Source organism: Paralichthys olivaceus, chromosome 5 (assembly GCF_024713975.1).
Source record: "Paralichthys olivaceus isolate ysfri-2021 chromosome 5, ASM2471397v2, whole genome shotgun sequence".
Taxonomy (NCBI): Eukaryota; Metazoa; Chordata; class Actinopteri; order Pleuronectiformes; family Paralichthyidae; genus Paralichthys; species Paralichthys olivaceus.
The window spans coordinates 18,298,133-18,323,703 of NC_091097.1; the positions used below are offsets into that span (position 1 = coordinate 18,298,133).

Genomic DNA, 25,571 nt, shown 5'->3' on the forward strand with positions numbered 1-25,571 from the left:
GGGATCCTCAGTCTTAATATCACAGATCTCATTGAGCTAATGATGTTCCTGAACGTAACTTTGTCTTTTGTTTAAGACCATTTGTTTCTATACATTCAAATCATGCTGCTTCTATAATCTCCTTAATATAACAAAGTTATATGTTCTGGAAAATTAAAGACAAACCATTCAAACAAAATAAAAACTGTGCAGTATAATTAATAATCCAGATATATAATGTTTGAAACAGGTCATATTCTGCACAGTGATGAGCACAACCATCTTATATTGTTAAGGTCAAGGACAAACAATTAACATTAACAATATTTATGAAGTGCAAGAAACACATATGAGCAACCCCCAACTCTAAATCTGGCCTATTGCATAACGGCCTTTATGCAGCTACTATTGCTGGAGAGGTCAGAGGGATAGTTGCCATGCCAACTGACTCCTCTTATTACCTCAGCATCACCGCAAGTGACGCTCCCAGGAAACAAAAGGTGTTTCTAAATATCACGGGGGGTTATTCTCAGACTCCTGACCTTTGGCGGTCAACTGTGTTTGGGGAACATTTTTGAACAATGCAACCGGCGGTGACTCTGCATGTACTCAGATGACCCCGGGCCCCAAAATAATAATATCAGCCAGACTGGTACAACCAGGTGACATAACATCACATGACGGGGGGGCGGGGGGTATAACTATATAATCATTATTATTATTATTATTATTATTAGTGGATTGATTTGTTCTTATTTTATACCCTGACCGTTTTTCAAACATCTGTACTAAAGCTAAGAAGGATGTCCCCTCTGTCTTTTCTTCCAGTTCAATCATGGCCCTGTGAATAATAGGACACCATTGTTTTTCTAACGAGAGTCATTGGCGGAAGCTGCATGAGCTACGGAGCTATATTTACACTGAGGTTCATTTTTTCGCACGTTTGGCCAAGGCCACAGGTTCTTACTGAGACTTAGAACACCAGTTAGAAAACAGTGGTGATGCCAAGTGGAATGAATCATTACATCCAAACCGTTTGTATTAATAGATGCAGAACGTAACTTGTGTTCATTTCTCTTCTTCATAACTTAAGTTTTTATGATTTTTTTTCTCTTTTTGTTTTTCAAAAGGGAGTACACAAAACTGGACTTGTGATAAATACACAGTTTAAGGCGGATTTATTACACACTGTGTGTTTTTCAATAAACCGTTAAAATCCTGACAGTAACAAAAAAGACGTCTGTACACGTCTAAACATATTTAATTTTTATGCTCCGGTTGTGGCTCCCAAAAGATGAATGTTTGGTTTCTAAGGAGGAGGAGGAAAGGAGGAGGAAGAGGAGGGGGAGCAGGTTCTTGACTAGAGGTAGGGATTTTCCCACAGAGACCTGCATTCAAATCACACTGTACTCGCTCTCTCACTCTCGCTCACACACCTGCGACTGCAACATCTCACCACAAGTCCAATGGAACATCCATCATCTAACAAACATTCATTAAACTCCTGCATATGCACCTGTACCTAAGTATACAAGAGTGTGTGAGTGTGTGTGTGTGTGTGTGTGTGTGTGTGTGTGTGTGTGTGTAAATAACATAAATCATTCAATTTTAAAGTGAAGACATGTTTTAATATTAGGTTAAGGTTGAGTTTAGGTTAAGGTTATGGTTGAGTTTAGGTTAAAGTTATGGTTGAGTTTAGGTTAAGGTTAGTGTAAGGGTTAGAGTTAGCCAAGTAAAGTAACTATGGTTAGAGTAAGAATCCAGGAAATCGATGCAAGTCCACGCAATGTCCTCTGAAGTCATGAAGACACGTGTGTGTGCATCTCGCAGGAAAATCACATTCTTACACAGAGACTGAAATTACACATGTTAAAGTGTAAGGGACAAATTACACCCCCCTCTCTCTCTCTCTCTCTCTCTCTCTCTCTCTCTCTCTCTCTCTCTCCCTCTCACTCACACACACTCACACACACACACACACAGTTTTCGACCATGAATGGAGGACAGAGGCCCCTCTATGCTTAACAATAGAGTGAGAAATGACAGCAGTCCCTCAAATATTTAAAAGCTTTTCAGAGGATCCGGAGAAGGTCACAGCTCCCTGAACTAATCTTCAATTTGAACAATGAAGCCATTTGATTTCCTGCATTTTTCCGCGGACGGCTGAAAAGCTCCACTGGTTAATTTGACGCAGTAATCGCATAGTTGGGTCTTCACCCCAGAGCTTGTCTAGATAAAAAACATGGCTCTACTGTATTTGTGTTGAACAAAGAGGCCGTGGATTTGCGTAGGTGCACGTGTGTGATGTTGCCTGTGCAGACGGTGAACATTTGGCCGCCGTCACATGCATCAGAGTCGAGGACACGACTGACCCTGGATTAGTCCCGGGGATAGAGTCTCCTCAGCGCGTGTCTCTGTGATAATAGACGATCATACAGACCTAATGGACTAATGGGAAGTCATTAGTCGGCCCCTGCAGCCTCGAGTACGACAGCTCACCCCGGCTCTTGGGTTTCACTGCCCCAGAGGCAGGAATGTGACTGAACCTCATCCAAAGGCTGAATGAGAAGATTCAGGTGCAGAGAGAGAGGCTGATTTGTTTTTATCCAGCAAATGCATCAGCACAGATAGATTCACAAAAACAACTGCTCTTAATCATCTGTGTGCAGTTGCAACAAAAAAATAATAACAGAGCTTAGATCGGAAACTTTTCTAATTGTCTCTAAAGCCGTTTTCAGACGTGGTCTCCAGAAAACATTTGGAAAAATTGGGTCTGTTTGCCAGACGCATTGACAACAACAGGAAAATGTTGGGAAGGTAAAAGGTGGCGTCTGGGTCGAGCGTGGGGGAGGGGGAACATGACGTATAAATGCAGCTCTGGAAATCACGTGGGGGTTTTTTTCCATCAACACTGACGTCGGCCCTTATCGTCTAAAGCTCTCGAATCTCATTGGTCTCATCGTCTCCATCAGTGTCTCTTATGTGTATGGCTGCTCTTTTGTATCCTGAGATATTTGCTGTTGGTTTTTTCAGTTTTGCATCCTTTGTGTTTTAGAAACTTCATCAACACGCTCACTCGCTCGCTCGTTGTGACATTCTCTTGTCTGACATCGTTGCGTTCTCTCCAGAAAACATCAGGAAAATATCCGGAGGTCGATATATGTCTAAAAGCAGCTTAAATGATTCAGATCACACAGTATCATGCTCAGAGGTTCAATTTGTTTTTCACCATTAAACCCAACAGGAATGAGCCGAGCGCGATGGCAGATTCACGTCTTCGTGTCTCAGCAAGGATCCGTCAACCGCAGCTAACGAATGAGTCCGAATGAGAAAGAGTGAGAGACTGACAGGGAAGAATTGCTGGAATGCACTCTACTGAAACAAGGACGGAGAGAGAGAGAGAGCGGAAGATATAAAAAAAACAGAGATATGCAAAGTGGCCGAATTGACTGAAACAAAGAAAAAAAAAAGCAACAAATCAGGGTAGAAAGATAACGAGGTAGATTTTGAATAGAGGAGAAAACGTCGTTATATTTCAGCAGAAAACCGAGTGAGTCAGTTTCTCTCTTCAAAGACTCAGAGTGTGTGAAGTGCAGCCAGCAGCAGTTCCTGTGGTGTTTGTAGCTCTGCTGCTGGAAAGTGATGTACAGATTTATCATCCTCGTCCAGGTCTCACCTTTGACTCTGATCTCAGCTGGTTCAGGGTTTTGTGTCGCCCACGTTAACATAACCTCAAAATCTAAACGGCAAAATAAGCTTTTTTTTGTGAAAAGCAAAGGGAGACTCTATTGTGCACTGGACCATTAATTATTGCATTCTCTAATAACAACATGGACTCATGCAGGATTCACATTTAATTACACACACACACACAGCTTTAATTGGCTGTCAAAACAAAACCAATTATTAGTATTAGTCTTGACATTTTTTACTGTTGGACTGAACACAGTCATTGTGCAGATCTCTTGGTTTAACTGAATTAATGTAGATTGTCAGAAAGAGAAAAATGTTTTTTCGCGCTTTGCCAAAATTGATATGTTCTCTTTACCTTGGGACCAAGCCAAACTATTCACAGCGTCAACATTTATTTTTCTGTTTTATTTGTGTTGGATGAGCCCGCTGCTGACGGGGACATTATGAAGACACTGACAGATGCAGCGAGGACGGACCGCAACACACTGCTCAGTATAAACACCTCCATGAGGAATGCCTGGTTTTGTTCAGCTCTAAGAGGCTGCATTCCTCTGTCAGCCTCCCCTCCCTATCCTGGTTCACAGGGGACTTCCCTGCTCTCTACTGTATTCAGCTGAACTCTAATGAACACCATGTAGGCCTAATGCAAGGTTAATAGCTGTGTAATTAATATGTCCTTTCAAACTTCCTCAGTGAGCTTAATGATTTGATTCATGCAGCATTTATTTTAATGCATGTGTCAGCTTGTCAATCATGAGCAACACGCCCTGCAGCATTGAAGCTACTTATCGGTGAGACATTCACTTTTCAAGTCCAGATTACAAAGATAAATCATGAACGCAAACCTACAGAATAAATAATGTGATGAAGAATGAAGATAGTGTTCCTCAGCCTCCATGTATCTTCACTGATGTAACTCCATTGTTGTTGTTGTTGTGTGTAAATATATGAACCATGAGCTGAATTACTTTCATGACTGGATTTCTCGATGTTAGTGATGGGAGCTCTGTGGTTTCTGCAGCTGTGGCTTCTGTGGATATTTTTACCAGATGGGAGAAACTATCACAATCACAAGTTTTTAATATTGTTGGTTATAAATGGAACAGACAGTCGCTGGATATCAGAGGAGCGAGTTCAGTGAACGTCTTTGATAGAAAACTTAAAACATTTCTCTTTGCTTCAGCCTTTAGAGAGATCTTGCGTTTGCCCTTTTCTGTTTTCATGAATTTCTATTTATTTCCTTTTCTTTTGAACGTCACTTTAACATGTTTTCATGTCTTTTTGGTTTTTATTATTTCGGCCATTTAATGCGGAAGAAACATGGTTGAAAAAAAAGCTGAGACTGACTTGCCGTTGTCCGAGCACGTGTATCAGCGGCACCTCTACGCTGCGGCTCCATCCCCAAATGGCAGCGTTGGTATTTTGGCTTCATTTCTGGATAGTGGGAGGAAGTGGAGACGTGTCGTCCATCTTGAGTCTACGACTTCAAAATGGGGAGAGAGGAGAAAGAGAGAGGAGACGGACACAGTTGGTGAACCTGGTACGTGTTCATGTGGTTGTGGAGTTGAGAGAGAGATATTCACCGTACTCCTAGATTTTAAAATCATTATTCTCGATTGTCGGGAAGTTTGAAGAAGCTGAATCTTGAGTGGGAGCGATGATTTATCGCTGCACACAAATACAAAGGGAAGCAGAATTAGAGAGGGGGGGATGGGGAACAGGATTACAGGTGTATTTGTAACGGTCAAATCTAAAAATGTCTCTCTGTTACTGCAAAGACACTGAGCCCCTCCCAGTCGTTCCTGTTTACACGGAGGCTTCCTGATGATGTTGTGCTGCGTGTGTCATGATCCGTCATCTGGTATTCCTCTCAGAAGTCACAACTCGTGAGTGTATCCTGCATGTGTGTGTGTGTGTGGGTCTCTGTTTAACTCATTAACTGATTCTGACCTCATTTATTTCCAGATTTTAGTTACACACTTTCCTGCTTGTTTTTGTGTTTACTTCAACTTCATACTGTCGATTCTTATTATCACAGCTTTTATCTAAATCAGTTCCTTTCTAAAGCTCGGGGTCTACCAGCTGTCATGTGAGTTGGTAGTACACGTTCACATCCTGGCAGAGAGGACATGACATCATGCAATGACACACTGAATAGACACATTTGAAACAGTTGATTTGTGGAATGACACATACAATAATACAATATGCACAATAAAAGCCAAGGAAAGTTCCCAAAGTCCCAGTAGAGCCCCAAGGCCGTGTTAGAAAAAGCAAATTACTATTAAGATCAGTGGGTACAGTTGTTTTCATAGCACTGCTGCTAATGCATTTTGTTTTTGTAGCTTTTTAATCACACCAGCATGGAAGTATGAATTATACAGATGTGAAAATGAATTAATAAATGTGTTCGTATTGACTGTGCATCAGTTAGCAGACGTTAAACTAGAAGACTAAGTTGTGACCTTAAATTAAATCAAATTTCACACTTTTAAATATGCCTGATTTGTTTTTTCATCAAGACTCATGAACTGTTACCTGGGAAATAAGTCAAAGTTAGTTAAAGTCAGAAACGCCTCATGTTGCAGTGTTAAATAATGCGAAAATAAAGAAAATGCCCGGACTCGCTCCCTGTTTTGGATCTGCACCAAAACTTAATGAGTTCTTTCCCAACTCATCACACATCCTTCAATTAAGCACCCATTATAAAAGTCTACATACAGTCACCATTAACTCTGACCTCACTTTACATTACGACTCCGCATTGGATCTGATGAGCAGAAAACAAAACCTCCACAGATCCACTGAATTAGACATTTGACATAACACATCTGCCCCCCCCCCTCCAGATGTGACACCTTTGTAATTTGGTAGCTGTGCTCTTTGTTGCTCTGCCATGCAGCTGTGCACCGAAAGTTGAAAATCCTCAACGGTGCCATAAATTATACAGACGTCAAAGTCCTCCTCCGTGATTCTTGGAAGGCTTTTATACAAAGGGAACTTGCACACCTGCACCTTCAGCCACACACACAATATACTGCACACACACACGCCTACAAACACTAATTTCCCCACACACACTGCAACAGTCCCTCTGTACGGTGTCTCACACACACTTTGTGAGACTTTTAATATGTTGTTTGAGGGGAGGACTCTGAAATCAAAGCGAACAATCAGACAGGTCCAGGCAGCACAGACGTGGTGCAGCGGGAACACGGGGCGAAATACAAAACTGCGTCCAGAAATGCCTGAAATAGCTCTGCTGTGAACCTGCTTATTACATTTTAGATGTAATTACTTATCTGATGGATTTGGGGAATGGCGAGAGGAGGATGAAACAATGTTGGGATCCTCTCACTCTGGCAAATGCACTTTTATATACAATATACAAGAATATAATTATAGGTGCATAGAAATGAAAACGTGAAAACAAATCATAAAGCTGGGGACTGTAAAACAGAAATAATTGGCACAATTAAAATGGAAAAAGATGTGTGTTGCCATTGGGACAGGTTCAGTGATCAGGGCACAGAGGAACAACAAGGAGGAGAAAACGTGTTGAATTAAAAGGACATAATGGTTTAAAAGGGGAGGAGAGGAAATGAGAGGATTGGTGCTAAATGAGAGGGTGAGTGCGAGGTGTTAGTTGTTAAAGAGGTAGGGAGAGTGGAAACGGGGAAATCCAGGCTTTACCTCCCAGAAGACAGGGGCGGAGGGGGGGTTGGCAGTCGAGGAGACCTGCTGCAGCCGACTCTCGACTGCCAGCGAGGGTCACGGAGGACAGAGTTGCTTGGCATCTGCCGCAGCCGTGATTTCCATCCCCTCCTACTCATGATACAATGAAAATTGTGTCTGAAAACAAAAGACGTGCAGAGACAGAGGGGGACGAAAACTTTGGAGTGGCCCAGTTCAGCTGGGGAACTGTGTCAAGGATGTGATGACTACTGAAGTGCTTCTGTGTGAGGTCCTGTTTGTCAGAAGGGCACGAAATAAAATGTTTGTTGAATGTTGTGAACTTTTAAACAGAAGACAACAGCAGCCAGTTCATCACAAGACAAAAACCATCGCTCCAAGGTTTTCCTGCACTCGTCCAACATTCTTATCTCTTAGCTTTTGGGAAACGACGGCGACACACAGATGTGCACCTGTCTGTCTTTATCAATCCAGCTGTTTAAAGACTATATGATAATCACAACACAAGTCTTTATGTTCCACGTTCTTGTTCTTGCGTTTTATAGAAAGAACATTCTGAACATTTTCCTGAACGTATGGGGAGGGGCTGTATGAGAGAGCTCCAGAAAAATGTGTTGATAATGTTTCTGAATGCGCGACGGACACACAAGTTCTCATCTAACATCTGGCCAGAATCTTTTTCTATGTTATATATATATGTATATGAAGAATAGACATGAGATTGGTATCAATAATCTCTGCAAACGACGGAGACGAAAACTCGGAAGTTGCATTTACTTGGAGGGAGAATCTGATTTTTCAAACCTCTGTTCATACACAGCTCAGTCACAACGATGCTACACTGACGTATAAAGCGGAAGTCTTTGCTCCAACCTTCTTCCTGGACACAGTTTTTTACCAGCAGCTGCTCTGCCGCTCACTCTCTCTCTCTCTCTCTCTCCTCATCCTGCCTCTCCTCTCCCTCGTCTTCCTCTTCCCCCCTCCGGGTTTGTTTGTTCTCCCTCAGCTCCCAGGTGTCTTCCTGCACGGCTCCGTGTTCCGCTGAGCCAAGGGCCGCTTAAGCTGCTCTTCCGTTCTGACTCAGGTACAGTACACTGACGGCTTCCTCTGGCTGCAATAGGTACATTACACACAGATGAATAAACGCACACCTGTGACACAATGTCAACATGTTTAAACACAGAACTCACATACATTAGAGTAAAATGTATTCACATATAGACATAAATCGCACAATGAACACACAGGATTCATTGACACACGCACAGACACACACACACACACAGCTCCTTCTCCCTCATCCAACAATAACAAAACAAACCTTGCTTCCTGTGCGTGGGGGGACAATAGAAGGATAGCTTTGATGACCAGAGGTAGTTTGTTGTAGGCACTCCCTTATCGGCCTCGACACCAGCAGATCACCGACAGATCGTGGCAGGATATAAAACAGTACAGCAATAATTTAAAATGTGTTTTCATACGAGAGGTTAGAAATGTTGATAAGGTACAGTTATTAAGACTTTCAAGGACTATCAAGATTTTTGTATTTTCAAAAGAAAAAAGGATGAAAGAATAATTAGCACCCATCTATTTCCTCTGTGTTACGTAGCATTGAAGGATCTTTCAGCTCATTGTTTTGGTTTTTCAGCCCTCGAACCTTTTTGATTCATTCTCACAACTCTTCACAAGTCCAGTAACTGTCAGGTGAACTCTGTATTTAGCAGCAGGAGAATCAATACGTACAAAGAAACAGCAGCTAAAAAGTTTTATATCTCCCAAATGAATTGGTGGAGTCGAAAAACAGAGGAAAGAGAGCGTAGAGAGTTGAATGTGTCACTAGCTATTTGTTTACCGACATATTCACCACAATGACTCAGTATTGGTCATCCTTTATATCTACGGTGAAAATAGTGTGTTAATTACACTGGTATAAAATAAAGTGTTATTAATTAAGTTCACAATATTCACACGTATGAGAGAACACGTGGGCTCGTCTGGAGACTAACATGTAAACACACAAAGTTTCATCTCATCAACACACACAACAACGACACATGCATTTTAGCATCTTGGACACAATAGTTGCATGATGAATATTTAACACAAAAAAACAACACTTAGCAACTAAGCACACTCACTCACACACACACACACAAAGAGAGACACAAACACACTGCCCCTCTCTCCTCCCCACCCCCTGTTGTCTCACTCTCTCCGTGTGTATCAATACTGCCATTGATTCAATCAGCCACAGACGTTAGCAGGGTCAGAGCTGTGTTGGGATATCAGTTGCCAGGGGCAACATCTCCATCAGTCCGCCCCCACATCCTACATGCAGCCCCCCGTCCCTTTTGTCCATTCCCTGCACTGTATACCCAGTGATGCACTCTGTGTTTGTATGTGTGTATCACTATGGAACTCTGGGAGTCAGCAGCTGTGTATGGCTGTTCAAGCATTTGTGTGAGAACGACTGCGTGTGTGTCTTGCGTGGGAGAAAGGAGGCGATGAGTCATAGCGCACATACCAGCAGGACACAACAGCTCCCCCTGTTGCCGGGGCAGGGGAAGCCCCGGAGGTGTGGGTGTATTGTCTGGGAGAACAGAGCTGATCGTGACATCATAGGATGTCTCGCTCCCACACCAGTCAGTGGAGAAGGTCGGGGGGAAGGGGGGTGGGGGGATGGGGGTTGTGCAACAGGTGGAGACCCTGGTTCTTTCCATTCCTGCAGACTATGACCAAGAGAGAATCCATCACTCAGTCCTGAGCTGTGGTAAAGACTTGATGACTGAAGCTCTCGTCACATTTGAACTTTTATGAATCAGACTCACTGTTAAAAGTTTTTTCTTTGGGATTTAGCGAGAGCATTGATTGAGAGCTGAAGCAGAGAGAAGAAGATTCCTCTGATTCTATGACATCCACTGTATCACTGAGCAGACATACAGTATCTGCAAGTCCACATTCATGCTACCCATCTGTTCTCCTCTGTAATGTTTGACTTTTGATCGTGCATTTTTATAGAAAATCTCGACTTGGACTGAAAAGGAAAACGTAGACTATGATTTTTTTCTTTAATTAAAGGTACAAGCTGTACTGTGACATCTCATGTGGTTGCATCTCTTTTAATTATGTCGCAGCTTTATGTCAACATGTGTGTTCTCGCCCAGGAAACAGATCAAGAATCGAGAAACCAGAACTGCAGGATCCACGCAGTGTGAAAGGACGTGTAACACTCCTCGAGCCTCTGTACCTTTGTAGTGCGCCGGCAGAGTTCACTAAAACACACACACACACACACACACACACACACACACACACACAAATATGTATACACAAGGGCAAGACGCACACACATGCATCAAGTCATACACTAAATCTCACACATGCACATGTGCACACACGCAGCGGGGAGAGGAAACTGCAACACAATGATAAGGTCTGGGAACACAATGGGCTCAGCAGTGCACAGACAGAAGCCAGGACCAGTTTAGCTCTGAAAGGTCAACAAGCCTCTCCAGGCTTTCATTCAGTTCCCCCAGTTATTATTGTTCAACATTATAATGATTACTCTGATGGCCTTTATTTTGCAAATGTGGGAGCCATCCGGAAATACCAGTGAAATATGAAAATGCAGGCCAGACCGGGAAGGACAGGGGGAAAAAAGGTTACTTATTTTGGAGGGCGAACTTCTTTGACGTCAAGTTTCCCATGGCCTGGCCCAGCCTTGGATCGGACTCCAGGTTCATCAGAGAACTCTGGTGAGCGGCCAGTTCAGCTGACATCTGCTCGTGTCCTCACAAATATTCCTATCATCACACTGAATGTGGACGAATGATTATGAGAGCTCTTAAATTAATTAAATCAGAACTTAAAGCTGCACAGTGAAACTTTGTGCATATTCAAGTAACAGCAGAAAATAACCACGAGTCTGGTGCTCGCTCTGCTGCATAATTTGAGTGTAAAAAATGATTAATTAAAAAAATCTTGTTTAAATATGCAAAAATAATCCAAAGCAACACTAGCCATCTGCTCGTAGCCGACGCGGTCAATATTTCCACGGTAACAACGAGATCCGCCAATCAAAGACGTTGGTATTACACCCGAGGATTGTGGGACATCGAGAGATAAAAAAATCTTAAAATGCAGTTTATATTTAAAAATGGTGAATGGGTTTTTTTTACTTTTGGAACCACGCTGTTGAGCGAAGCACATTTCTGAGATCACTTTCATCATGGACGAAAAATGTCTCACTGCCATTTTAACTATTGTGAGGCAGCGATAATGACGTCTTTGTTGTCTCACATCACACAGAATGAACCTGTGATGAGCCTCGATACTGTAACTGCCGCTGCATCAAAACGTCAATTCAGCCCGTGAGCGGCGCCGACCTCAAGGGTAAATCTGAGCGAACGTCTGACTGATCCTCAAAGCATTGACGGAGAGGAGCAGGTCACATCCCACCACAGAATGTCACAGCTCTCACATAATCCCTGCATGCATCTTCTGTCCTGACACCACCAGCCGCAGCCCTCTCCCCCTCTCAAGTCTTCCGACGGGCGAAAAGGTCAAGACATTAGAGATGAGAGAACGAGGCTGGAAAACTCTTCGCGCATTATGCAGGAAGTTAGTGTGGAGAGTGGGATCACAGACAATAGGAATTTTCTTGAGGCCTCTCTGACCATGACGCTGTTTTATCGAGTGTGTCACAGTTTAAAGTGACCTATGAGGTTGAGTTTTCAAATCTGAGACTGGCTTTGTTAAACTGTGGCGAGTGGGCATCTGCTCATTTGGAGCATAAGCATGTGACCTTGGAGGGTGGCTCAGCTCACTGTCGCGTTAAGTGAATAATTTGTCATTTTAGTCTTTTCATAGTTCCAACCATCATCTATTCTGCTCTTGAGGGCCATGGGGGGACTAGAGCCAATCCCATCTGACACTGCATGGGTGAGAACCATGCAAACACGAGGGAGAACATGCAAACTTGACACAGAAAGGCCACAGCCGAACTGCGATTCTAACTGTCAAATTAACATGCCACAGATATATTCTTTTATTTATTTTATTTTAATTCATCTTTCATGCCAGTAAACATGAACTCTGGCAAATGAAATTTTTTTTCTCCCTCTGGAAAATGTCAACCAAAGCTCAAAAGCAATCCAAACCCTCGAGGGATAAGCAGAGTTTAAAAAATTGTTGCCAACATCTAAAAACAGCTCGATTAAAAACAGAGAGACTTGGTTAAGGCAGCCATTTTCTGTTGAGACAGAAGTTTTCTCACGTCTCCAAGAACCTCAGCGGCCCAAAAATAGTTGTGCAGCAGCGAGTTACACGTGAATATCTTCTCTAAGCTGGATGAGAAACTGTAATTGAAGAGGTTTGTTTTGTTGCCATGAGACTGAGACTGTCTACGCTGCGCAAAAGCAGTAATCTTAAAGAGACAGACAATCGGAGCCTCATAAGTGCTAATGACTGTTTGCTGGTTTTAGGCAAACTGTCGCCTGTGGAGACAAAAAAGAAAAAATGTTTCTTATTGTCTTTCTCGCATCAAAATACTTTCTTTTTTTTTTTCTTTTTTTTTTTAAACGTGCACGTGCCAGACAGACCACATCTATGAATTTATACATGTGTATCGTTAAGAAAAAAAGAAAATAACCATATATATATATATATATACACACATACACACACACACACACACACACATCAAACAAACCAAACTCCCCCAACAACAAAGTGCACACACATAAATAATACTGGTAGTAAAAGTGTAAAAACCACGATCACTGGCACATCACACACATGCGACAGACGCCTTGTTAGGGGGTTTCCAACCATTGTGTCATCTCCTGTACATAGCTGATCCTATGGGGGTTCTCAAAAAATGAACATTGCTATTCTTATGGCCATTCTCTCAATAACTTGCTCTGCCTACCTTGTTACAACGCCCCCTGTGGGACGTTTTTTATTCACTTTGTTGCAGGTTGAGGAAAATGTGTGGAGCAGAAAGTCGCATGTTAGAAATGTAAATGTGAATTTCAAAAAAACGTCTGTTGTGTCTCTCTGACTGTGAAGCTCGACAGAAGGTTTTACATTGGGCTGCTGCCTTATGTGATGAAATATAAGATTCATTGTGTTTAAGCATCTGGTGCTCCATGTTGGTCTCAAAGAAGGAAGGAAACTAAGTCTGTGAGTTAGTGTTCAATGTGTGTGTGTGTGTGTGTGTGTGTGTGTCCAGTGGCTCTGCATTGGTGCACATGTATGTATGTATGTGGGAGGGGAGCCCTGATGCATTGTCCACAAGCTTTTTGCCCGCTCGTTAAAATCTAATTTCTTCTCCCACCATCTCCAGACCACCACTACCACCCCTCCTTCCTCCCCTGGTTCTCTGTCTTGTGTGATCAACAATAGCCTATTCTGTGCCGTCCCGTGCGAGTGGAGACACACCCAAAGCCAAGGCCACGGTGCGAGGGGAGATTTTTGGGTGACGGCCAACCGAGAGGGACACTGGCTCAATTCTCGTCTGGGAGCAGAGATCGTGCCCTGACGAGAGGGCAGAGCAGGTCTTATCTGTTGGGCTATAAACTGTAGTGGTCATGTAGTGAGATTCTCCTGCAGCCACGGGTATTTCTGCAGCTGACGGGTTTGTGGAAAGATTGTGGAACAGGAAATTATGATATAGTATTATTTAAAGACAGCCATGTATGGAGTCAACGAAAACACCTGAACACTGGGGCCCCAGGTAAAGTTGACGACCACTTTGTGAGAACCACAGTAAATTCTATGATCGTCTTTTATGCAGGAGAATGCAACGAAACCGTGGTTGGAAACCCCCAAACAAGGCCTCATGCATTGAGGCAGGTTAGGTTGGTGGGTTTGGTAGAACAGCTAAACGCATGAGGTCTGGTTGGATGTAAGGCCGCCCAGGAGGGCCACACTTCTGCCTGAGGTACATCAACCCCGACCCTGCTTATATCTGCATGAATGTGAATCAGCACTATACTGTATCTCGGTGTGTTCAGAGTCGTGGGCACAGAAGTCTTTCCCCCAAGTTTCATCTCCGTCTGATTGATTTGTGGGAGCCCCGAAAAGTCCCCACCTCCCTAACGCATATCACAGGATGGCAACACACACACACACACACACACACACACACACACACACCGGGGCTCGGCCACAATACATGCCCTCATCTGAGCTGGGCCACGGGCTAAAGGTCACTCTATCGACCCGTCGTGACAATCTGAGCTTATAAGTGCCACAGCTGAACCCCCCACACACTCTAATGCCTCGTCTGATAAAGCCCAACTCTCTTCATTGTCCGATAACATAAATATGACACACCAACACACCATCTGAGGCCCCGTCTACACCAGCCAGCCTAATTATATAATTATCCCTTGTCTGATTGTGCCTGTGCAGCTGAGACGAGGGAGGGCCTTTGTGTAGCTGGTGGAATGTGGTGTGCTTGGCATTTTTCAGCAAAAGGGCAGCTTTCTGGAAGACCCTGCCAAAGGAGGGGAGAGGAGGGTGAGATCACGGCTGCTGGTGCCCACTCCTCTGTCTCTATCGCTCAGTCTATCTCTCTGGGACTCTTTGGCCTGTCTCTAAGATCTGCTCAACAATCCCATCTCTCTTCTGCACCTATCTTTCAAACCCTGACGAGATCCCGACACGAACAGGCCGCCATTTCTAAGCCTTGTTGCGTTTGTGGTATAGTGTCAGATTAAGTGGCCTTTCGGAGTGGAATGCACAGGATTTGGCTCTTCGATGATAAGAGCTGACAGGTCGCGCTGTTACGGAGAAGCCGAGCGGCTGAAGGCGACCGCTCCTATGTCTGATAGTGGACTTGGAGGCGACTGATAGAAAAGCATTGCTATTGTTTCTGCTCAAGAGCTGTAGATGGGATAAGAAAGACGAGAGCACGAGCAGGTGTTGGGAGAGATTACGGCATAGGCTTAGAAAGCACGACTGTTATTACCTCCTTCTTGACTCAAAGTCAAAATCAACTATGCAAGTGTCACATGAACCGTGTTCTCTCGTGCTACAATAGAGGATACAGACCTTTTTCTGACATTTACATCGAGGGCCTCTCAATCTTTGCACGTTGCTCCTGGTGATTTTATGAGTTTTACTACCTTATCAGAAGCCTTTTATACTCACTAATGAAAACAGCAGGGTTAAGGGTATTTTGGCGCCAAAGCTCTCCTTCTGAATTCCTCTGCATGAGCTGCTATACAATCTGGAAACATATTCTCATTTCAACACTGCTCCCCAAGGCAGACTACACTTTGACAAAGATTTAAAGATCCCTCAACTACCTAAAAAAAAAAGTGTGTTTGCAAGACAGGGCCACCCAAGTTCTCCAGTTCTCAGATTATCATAATGTTGTGAACTTTGTCAAGTCGGAGCAAACTGAAGTTGATGTCGCCAGTCTGCTGCGGTAAACAAGTTTATCAGAGAGCCGAGACATCATTGTTGAACCACAAGTGTGGGTAGAAACTCTGCCTGCCGTCTGCAGCAGAAACACTGGTAACTAACGGCACTTGAGAAATTCCCATAGAATTCCGAGCCGTCCGTCTGATCCCTGTGCCCGCTTGTCAAAGCCCCCCTCTGGTGATCACACAGCGTGGAGTATGTGAAAGAATGCTGTCAGGACAGAGCTGGACACTGGGGGCCCAGTATTCCCATCTCAAGCTTCTTTACATGCCCCCAGTGATTTTTCTAATGACATCAAGAAGAGATGCAAACCAAAGTGAAAAATTTGATCACCAAGTGCGACCAAAGACGCTGCCAACAGACCCTGAGACAATATGTTTAAATGAGCAGAGAACTTGGATGAGAGAAACAGTCTGAGCGCTGGAGCCAAGACTCGGACCTCGCCCACTATGAGCGTCGCTGTGAGAGCACCATTGTTTTCCACCATCTCAAATAACCCTGACAAATTGTGCTGAATGTAGAACCTCTGTCTAAACTAGAAGCATCTTCCAAAAACACGCTGGCATAGCACCAGAGCTGCATTTTCCCATCAGTGAAATGACCGCCGGGCGGCATCGCTCCGCCATGGCGCCCCCGTTGTTGAGTGCCTGTCCCGAAGATGCTTCTCACATCTTCAGGATGCAGGTAAGATGTTAAAATCACAGAAGAAAGCTGATTTCAAGTCTTATTAAACACATGAATCATATCATAGAGTTTTGATCAGTGATTTTTGTAAAGTGCTTGAAGTGGTTCTCACTATGACGTCATAAGTAAACTGTCTTTCTTTCGCTAACCTAACATTTCCTTCACACCATCCTTCTTTTCTCTTTCCCTTCCTCTGTTGTATGACCCAGCTGACAGGTGGCGAGTGAGGCTGAAAAAACACCAGACCTCTCCTGGTATTCAGTGTCTATACGCAACAAATAAAAAACAGAGAAATAGAAAATACATAGTACAGACAATAAATAAAAATACTGTTGTAAATAAATGCTTGACTGGCACTGGAGGATGCAGTTAACTTCTTCTGATTGAGTTCAAACTGTGCAGAGTGAAGAATAGTTGAATGGTGCCACCTTGTGTTAGCATGTAATTACTACTACGTGGGTCAAGTCACGATTTAGAAGCACAGAACTGTTGTTTCATGCAGCTTCTACTATTTAAAGAGTCAAGTCGATTGATTCATGAGTCAACTGATAAATATTTTGTTGTTATTTCATTCATTAGTTCTGAACACTTGTAGAGAGGAATACAACCTCTCTAGTTTCAGCCACTGTTTATAAAGTTGAAGGACTTCCTCAAAAGTGACATCAAATCGTCTCCATCACCTCCATGTTAGTGGATGGGAACCAAAAAGTCAAGTACACGTCAAATTAATTTTTCTCAGTATGTTTTCTGTGATTCTAGACATTTGGTTCCTGTCAATAAGGATGACAGGAACATTACATTAAATTATTATCATAATTTATTACAATATTATAAATGATCTTTTGGAGGAGATGTATTTAATTACTGGAATGAAAATTACGGGAAAAAAGACGTTTATTCACCGATTGTTCTTTATTGTGGTATAAGGCTGCGTTCACAAAGCCACACACCAAGATGAAGTCTCATTTTAGTGGCTTTTGTTCAAGTCAGTGCGTGTTTCAGAGCTCAAGCTCAATCTTGACATCCATCTTTGCGTTGTATGGCTCCAGCAGGGGGCGTACTTCTTCAGTCAGGAACCTGGCCACCTAAAAAAGACGGAGGAGGAGGCAGCAGAAGAAAAAAAACTGAGCATATTACAAGTTTTTCTTTTCTGCAGATTTGATGCCCATGAGAAATAAAAACTGGGGGTTGCTGCTTTCGGACATGCACTGAACTCAATTTTCCTGCAGCGAGTAAATTCTCAGAAAAGTGAGTGAGCCCGTATGAGAAATCAGAAAAATGTCTGAAGAATACAAATATCTCAGGAGCTTTACGCGTAGGAGCGGCTGATGAAGTCACTTGGAAATAAAAACGAGATTCGAGAGCTTTGTGTGATACGGTGTCGATGTGCTGCAAACAAAAACACATTACTTACTTGCCTCATGCATGAATTCCCTGGCCCACCCCTCGCTTGTATGTTCAATATACACTTACTCCACAGTAACCACACTTGTAAAGGCAGAGCAGCAGAGTGGACCAAAAATGGCTGGTGTAAAAAAGATGCTGTACCTGCTGAGGAGCGCGGCCAATGAAGGTCTTGGGGTCCAGCAGAGCGTCCAGATGTCCCAGGATGGGGGCGAAGTAGGGGTCTCGCTGAACTCTGGCCAGAAGGTCGTTATCACCACCCTCCTGTTTGACCACAGCCGCTGCCTCCTGGGACAGAACGCGGATCTTCTCGTGGCAGTCCTGAAGGAGAGAGCACAAAGATGGAGCCCTGGGTACAGAGTGATTTTATCCCTATTACCTGTTCTGTCAAACTTTAAAAAGTTGAAAACACAAAGGAGACAGTCAATTTTGTTGGTTTTTAGTCTAATCTGGTGCTAAAACATTTTCTATGAAAATATGTGAAACAGAGTTTGAAGACATAAAAATACCTCGTTTTGTTTCTGGTAATCTCTTAAGGGTAAAAATAAGAAAAAATAAAACATTGCTTTATGTTTAGATCATTAATTATTTTGTCAATACAAATATCCCTCACAGCTTAGAGCACTCCTCCTACCTGTCTGTTTCCACCAGCCTTCACCATGGCCATGATGATGTTCTCTGTGGCCATGAAGGGAAGCTCATGGCGGATGTGTCTCTCGATGACTTTGGGGTAAACCACCAGTCCCTCTGTGATGTTCTGCAGCGTGCTGAGGATGATGTCTGCTGTGAGGAAGGACTCGGGCAGAGAGATCCTCCTGCAATGAGTTCAGTGTCTCTGCATGAGCCCATATCTGGAAACCTTGAGTTCACTCACTAACAACTTAGCAGCTTGATGGACACACACAACCAAGACAAACTCACTCCAAACCTTAACTTTGTTCGTTATCCATAGCAGAGGAGCAATCTAAAAAAAAAAGCTGCATGAGGTTTGCTGACCTGTTAGCGCTGTCGTCCAGTGTCCTCTCCAGCCACTGCACCGAGGCCGTCTGCAGCGGGTCGGCCATCAGCGCCACCAGATGTCGAGCCAAGCTGCAGCAACGCTCCGCTCGCATGGGGTTCCTCTTGTACGCCATGGCACTGGAACCTAGGGTAGGTGAAGAGAACATATCTCAACATCAACAGCATCTCAGTGTACAGGGAGTGAATGATGTATTCAGTATAGGACAGCAACAAAACAAGGATTTATTATGCTACTGCTTTATTTTCATTATTTTATTATAAGTTAGGAACATTTTTAACTTAGATGGAGCTCCCACCATATTTCACCATAAGACAAATGCACACATAAATGCAGGTAATGGTAAAAGGGTCATGCCACTGTTCTTGCTACTGTAAACAAGGTTAAGTAAGAAGTGAACAAACCGATCTGGTCTTTCTCAAAAGGCTCCTCGATCTCCTTCATGTTGGCGAGCAGGCGGATGTCAGTGCAGATCTAATGCAGACACATGCATCAAACATTAGCTCCAGCAAGTTTATCTGAAATGTTCAATTCTGCTTTAAAAGTCCGGTGAGAGTTGCAGGTTTATCACAGCGCTGTAAAAACGACCCAACTTCCATCAGAACACCACTAGATGGAGACATTTGTTTTTGCAGCCTTACCTTGTGAATGGTTGCTCCCAAACTGGCCAAGCTGGACAAACAGTCTACGTCCACCTTACGACTGTACGTCTGGCCCGTCACCAGGTAGGCTCTGGGTGAGATGGGAACAATATCATGAGGGCTACTCACAAAGCAGATCTCAGTGACCGGTTTAGTAATAAACCACCATTGTTTTAATTCTAAAGGGAATTTATGCAGAGGCTGTAACTTTTCTGTCGCAACATTATTTGTATGATACCAAAATTTTAGAAGTCGCAAAAAACAGAATAAATCCCAATTTACTTCAACACACAAAAAAAGATTTGAAGATACAAAAACAACAGTGGCTATGTAACTTCAAGTAATAGATAAAAGTAAAAGAATATTCACGTTATAAAACAGAACAGTGACATGTAGGAACATTATGAGATTTCAATTATAAGGTATAATTCAATGACAGTAAGAAAACAGCAGAGGCTGCACAAACAATGAACTAACACACACACATACTCGATACCCAAAATGCAACACTGGCAAGACTACGAGGTTTCCGATTCATTCGTTTCCAGCAAGTTTGTGACGTCAAACATAAAACAAATAGAAGATAAAAGAGTCAATCCCCTTTTTTAGTGAGTTTACCTGCTAATGATGTAAAATATAGTAAAATAAACTGATATGGACGGATGCTGGAAACAGCAGGAGGCAGAACTAACTTTTTGAAGCCAGCCATCTCTGTCACCATCCTGTCAAGCTCCTCCACCTGAAAAATAAGAATTGGTACATTTAGTAGATGAGAACAATTGCTTTATCAATACATTTCTAATTGAAATGGAATAAATGTTGATTTCTACCTTATCATGGTCCCCCTGAAAGAGCTGCAGGAAACTGGCCTGGGTCCCAGTGGTCCCCTTGACCCCCCTGAAACGCAGATCGTCGCGGGCTCTCTGGAGGTTCCGCATGTCCATGGCCAAGTCCTGCAGCCACAGACACGCTCGCTTCCCGACTGTGGTCAACTGGGCGGGCCTGTAGAGAGCAAGAGGCGCAGACCTCAGAGATGGAGCCCGCAGCAAACAGACAGCGAATAGGAAAGACCAGAGACGTATTCAGACTCACTGGTAGTGTGTGAAGCCAAGCGTGGGGAGGTCAGCGTATTTCTCTGCAAAGTTCATCAGTCTGTCGATGACTCTGGCCAGCTGGGGGAATCAAAACGGGAGTTTCAGACTGAAACATTGCATAACACTTGGTTATTACTTCAGCCCTCACATGTTAAACTTATGTCTAGTTTATGTGATAAAACATTGCAAAAACCGAGATTATTATTTCTACACTGTTGACTTGTTGTTAAACAGCTGAGGCCCGTTTCCACTTTTGTCACAGTGGGCCTGTTTTCTGGCAAACAGCTGAGCCTCACCTTAGGCAAGAGGATGTCGAATCCATCACGCAGCATAATCAGATCCTGAGGAGGAAAAACACAGCCACTTATAGAAGATGGAAACTTTTGACGAAAAGCTCTTTGTAAATACATAAACAACCCAACTGTCGTATTTTGTTTTCTAGAGGGGAATTTATCCCACATACAGTGATCGGGCGACAGCTTTAAAATTCATCGTAATTACAGTGTTGTCTCCGACGTAGCAGGAGGTGGCTCCGAGGTGGATGATTGGAGCGGCAGCGGGGCAGCAGTGTGCGAAGGTGTGCACGTGAGCCATGACGTCGTGCCGGAGCTTACGCTCTTCTTCGGCCGCCATGACAAAGTCAATGTCGTCCGCGTGGCTCTTCATCTCCTGGATCTGGGCGTCGGTGATGGGCAGACCCAAAGTCTGAAGAAGGGAAAGAATAAAGGCTGAGATGGAGCGGGAAAGAAGAAGAATGTCAACAAGGGAAGTTACGATTAAAGTTGACATTTATTGGGTTGGCATTTAAAATCAAGGGCATACATTTCATAACAAGCAGTGACGAATAATCAAGATCCATCAGGAGGGACGAATACAACCAGCCGACTGGCCATCATGTGGTTTGACCCGGAAGTTATAGCAAAGACAGGCGAAGCGATTAAAATGCAACTTTGTTGGAAACATTTTGGATGATGTGAGTACACAATGCAACAAAATATATATATATATATATATATATATATACACATACATATATATACATATATGTTGTTTTTAGACATTATAATGAAGAATTCTTACAAATGATATCTGACACAGTAAGGCATATTTTAAGTACTTCAAACTTTATATTTACATACATATTTCTGATATGAAACGCACATTACTTTAACTGATCGTCTTAAAAGATTCAAAACTTTCAGAGATCGCTCAGTGAGGAGGGTGAACAGACGACGAATGAAACAAAATCTTTTCTGTCTTTTCAACGGGACTGACAGACATGTGACGTCCTCGTGAGAAGACGATCAGTGTCCTAATTAGATTGGAGTTTTCTCTATTAGTACGCAGCAGTCATGGGATGCACCTACAGAGCTGGTTGAGGGAGAAATCAGTCGCTACCCCTGAAAATACATCTGTCCGTGCAGGTTACAACACAGTTCAAGAGGTGAAACTCTGTGGTGGCAAAGGTCAAGACAGGCAGAAAATGTATATGCAGGGGTTTAAGAGCCAAACGAACACACAGGGCTGCAGCTTGGTGAGGTTATAGTAAAACACAGCCTCTCAAGAGGCAGTTTCCTGTTACCGTGACATTTGTGCGAGCTATTTCCACACACCGAGCACACGGGCTTGACTCTGCACACACAAACTGTAGAGCCCCGATCAGTGTGTGCATGTGTGATGTGTGTGTGTGTGTTCAAAAGATCATGTGAGAGGATCACTGCAGGATTTGGATCAAAGTTTCACCTCCTTTGTTTCTATCTCATCACAGGGCATCAGTGGACAATATGACTTTTGATCAGCAGTCGGTTTGAAGAACAGACTGAATCAATTATTGATGGATGGATTTGTACATCGACAGAGGTTTCATCGATTAACTAATCTGATGGTTTAACCATAGATGCCACACAGGAGGAGACGTTGATGCATTTCTCTGTTTCATATCATCTTCAAATAAAAAAGAAACAATGATAACATTCGAGACTACAGATAGAAGAAAACAATGGCAGATTCCCAGAGCACTTCACAGTACACTTCTGTGATTCACCCGTTCACACACATTCATACAGTGCATCTATATGAAGCACCTTCTCTATCATGCATCACGCTGCCAATTGGACTTTTATTATTTAGCTAATTATTGTTATTATTTTATCATCGAGACGTAGTTTTGGAAAATATAGATAAGATAGAAGACAAGTTGTATATAACTCAAATATTTGATTTTATGGGGTGACAGTGATATGGTTAAATTGATAAATGAAATTGTATAGGTATAAACCCTTATGTATATAGTGTTCATTGTTTTAATAGTTTTATTCTTCATATTTTATATAGTTTCTTTCTTATACTTTTAGATCTTGTAGTGTGTTATGTTCCTCATGCATGCTGTAACACAGGAATTTCACAATTTGGGATCATTTAAGTACATCTATCTATACATCTATCTATTAATACATCTATGAATACATCTATCTATCTATCTATTTATACATCTATACATACATCTATCTATCTATCTATCTATACATCTATACATATATCTATCTATCTATACATACATCTATATATCTGTAGATCTATCTATACATGTATATATACAGTATATCTATACATCTATAAATCAACTGTCTATACATCTGTACATATATCGATACATATATCTATCTATCTATCTATTCATCCAACTATCTATACATTTATACATCTATCAATGCATCTTTACATTATCTATCTATACATCCATACATCTACACATCTATCTATACATTTAGAAATCATCTATCTAGCTATACATCTATCTATACATATAAATCATCTATGTATCTACACATCTATCTATACATATATACATATATACATATATACATCTATCTAAACATAGATACATACATCTATCCGTCTATACATACATATATCTAACTATCTATACATCTATCTATCTATACATCTATCTTTCTACATATATCTAACTATCTATACATCTATCTATCTATACGTCTTGATTCTACATATATCTATCTATACATAAATACACCTTTGGTTATTGAATTTCAAATGAAACATCACATTGACTCAACTGTTCCTCTCAGTTTATTTTGACTAAACTATGAAAATGAAACACACGTGAAACACACTCCTCAGCCTTAAACTGCAGTAGTGTGTGTGGGTGGGTGTGTGTGTGTGTGTGTGTGTGTGTGTGTGTGTGTGTGTGTGTGTGTGTGTGTGTGTGTGTGTGTGTGTGTGTAGTTCAGGGTTCCTCTGGGCTGCAGCTGACAAACTAAATTTGGAGCAGGGAACATGAGAGTGCTTCTTAAAGGTCACACTCAGTCTCAGTGTGGAGGCTACAGACCTGCTCAGCCTGGGCCAGGTAGATCCACAGCTTCCTCCAGGTGCTGAACTTCTTCCTGTCGCTGAAGTTGAAGGCCATCTCCTTACTGGCGTACCTGGACACCAGGGGAGAGCGGTACTTCATCGTCTCGTCTGCCGCCTCCATGTTTCCTCAGAGCCGCCGAAACCTCCCGGTGCCTCCACCAAACACACACCGGAGCTGGGAGCACACACTTCCGCCTGCTGGCATCACATGGAGGAGGCGCGTCCTTTACGACACCACGTCGGAATACGGCGTTGTCAGTGGTGACCGTGTGCGCGTTCACGTGGAGTCGGAATAATTCGAGCTAACTGAAATAATAGACGATTATGATGAAACGTCATGATTCAGACTCAGGATGTTGATAAAATACACAGAACAAATACTCAAATAAATACAACACATCAAAATAAACAAAAATATGTCATGAAAAAGTTCAATAATGTAATATTCTTTTATTTATCTATAAATTAATTCCATTCATCGAAAGACAAAAAAATCTCATATCTTAGGGGACATAAAATAATATTGTTTAAGAATAAATTCAATACTGATTCTCTATTTGAATTACAAAATACACGACCAGGGTCTATATAGCTTCCATTTGATCATTTCTGTAACAAGGTACATTTTGAAGGAAACTTCCTTTACTTAATAACAATAATGCTAATCATCATCATCATCCTCATTATAATCATAATCATTAAAAAAAGTAATGATAAGACATAAAATAAAAACAGTAAAAACCCATGATTGAATACCAACAGAACTTGGTGGAGAAGGAGGTGACAACTTGTTTGTTACTACATGGTTTAGTCTATTATAGTCTGTATTGGTCCAGGAGTTGCATGATTTAACTGGATTTTACAATCAGCTCTAAACAGCAGTTTCTAATATGAATAAATGTTTAAAAAATTGTCACTTGTAAACTGCACGTTCTTCTCAGACAAGCCCTGAACACCATACTTTAACCAATGCAGATGTTTTTAATGATTAACATGCACATATCTTTGTTGATATATCTTCTTTACTATGTAGTTATATGTAAATAGGAAAGGGGTATCAAAGTTTTTGCTTCAACACATTCTGATGACGGCGTCCATGTTTCTTTCCCACATTCTGGCTTCACAGCACATCAAAGAACACGCTGAACAATGACGTAACAACCTGGGAAAATGCACCTTCCGGGGAGTAAGTGAACGCACCGTGTGCATGGCCCAGTGGTCGTGAACGTGTCGCGGCTCCTCAGTGATTTTCCTCAAAATAAACCGCAGGTCCAGTGAGTGAGAACTGCGTCATTACAAAACAGTGATCACACCAGCTTCTACTGAACTGGTTATTTCATAATTGGAAGATGCAGCCTTCAAAATAAGTCTATGTCTTACGTGATTTCCCCCTGAGTACGTGAACGTATCCCAGCGCACAGCTAACACAATTAACCTGATCTGGAGCCAAGGATGAGCTCAGACACTCAGGGTGATTTATATAATTCTTCTTTTCTGCCTCACATGATGTTGCTTTCAGAATTTAGTCGCTTTTTGAATCCAGTTCTGCTACATTTCATC

General features: G+C 42.4%; 1 protein-coding gene across 1 annotated transcript; it reads right to left on the minus strand.

Annotated features, from left to right (window-relative positions):
- Window positions 1-17,375: 17,375 nt before the first annotated feature.
- Window positions 17,376-24,311, minus strand: adsl (adenylosuccinate lyase). Its single transcript, XM_069525626.1, has 12 exons — window positions 23,989-24,311; window positions 21,141-21,344; window positions 20,936-20,980; window positions 20,638-20,717; window positions 20,376-20,547; window positions 20,238-20,284; window positions 19,546-19,636; window positions 19,309-19,378; window positions 18,883-19,030; window positions 18,521-18,701; window positions 18,031-18,207; window positions 17,376-17,567 (listed from the first exon to the last, which is right to left on the minus strand). Exons 1-12 carry the CDS (start codon window positions 24,130-24,132, stop codon window positions 17,481-17,483), a joined length of 1,446 nt encoding a protein of 481 aa, XP_069381727.1. The 5' UTR covers window positions 24,133-24,311; the 3' UTR covers window positions 17,376-17,480.
- Between the last annotated feature and the right edge of the window lie 1,260 nt (window positions 24,312-25,571).

What these genes read in the sequence shown, in the direction of transcription:
- adsl (XM_069525626.1), bottom strand. Translation starts at nt 24,132, where the DNA reads ATGGAGGCGGCAGACGAGACGATGAAGTACCGCTCTCCCCTGGTGTCC. An exon ending in CTGGACGACAGCGCTAACAG is followed by an intron (nt 18,702 to 18,882) that starts GTCAGCAAACCT and finishes AACTCATTGCAG; the next exon opens with GAGGATCTCTCTGCCCGAGT. An exon ending in TTGGCCGCGCTCCTCAGCAG is followed by an intron (nt 17,568 to 18,030) that starts GTACAGCATCTT and finishes CGTCTTTTTTAG; the next exon opens with GTGGCCAGGTTCCTGACTGA.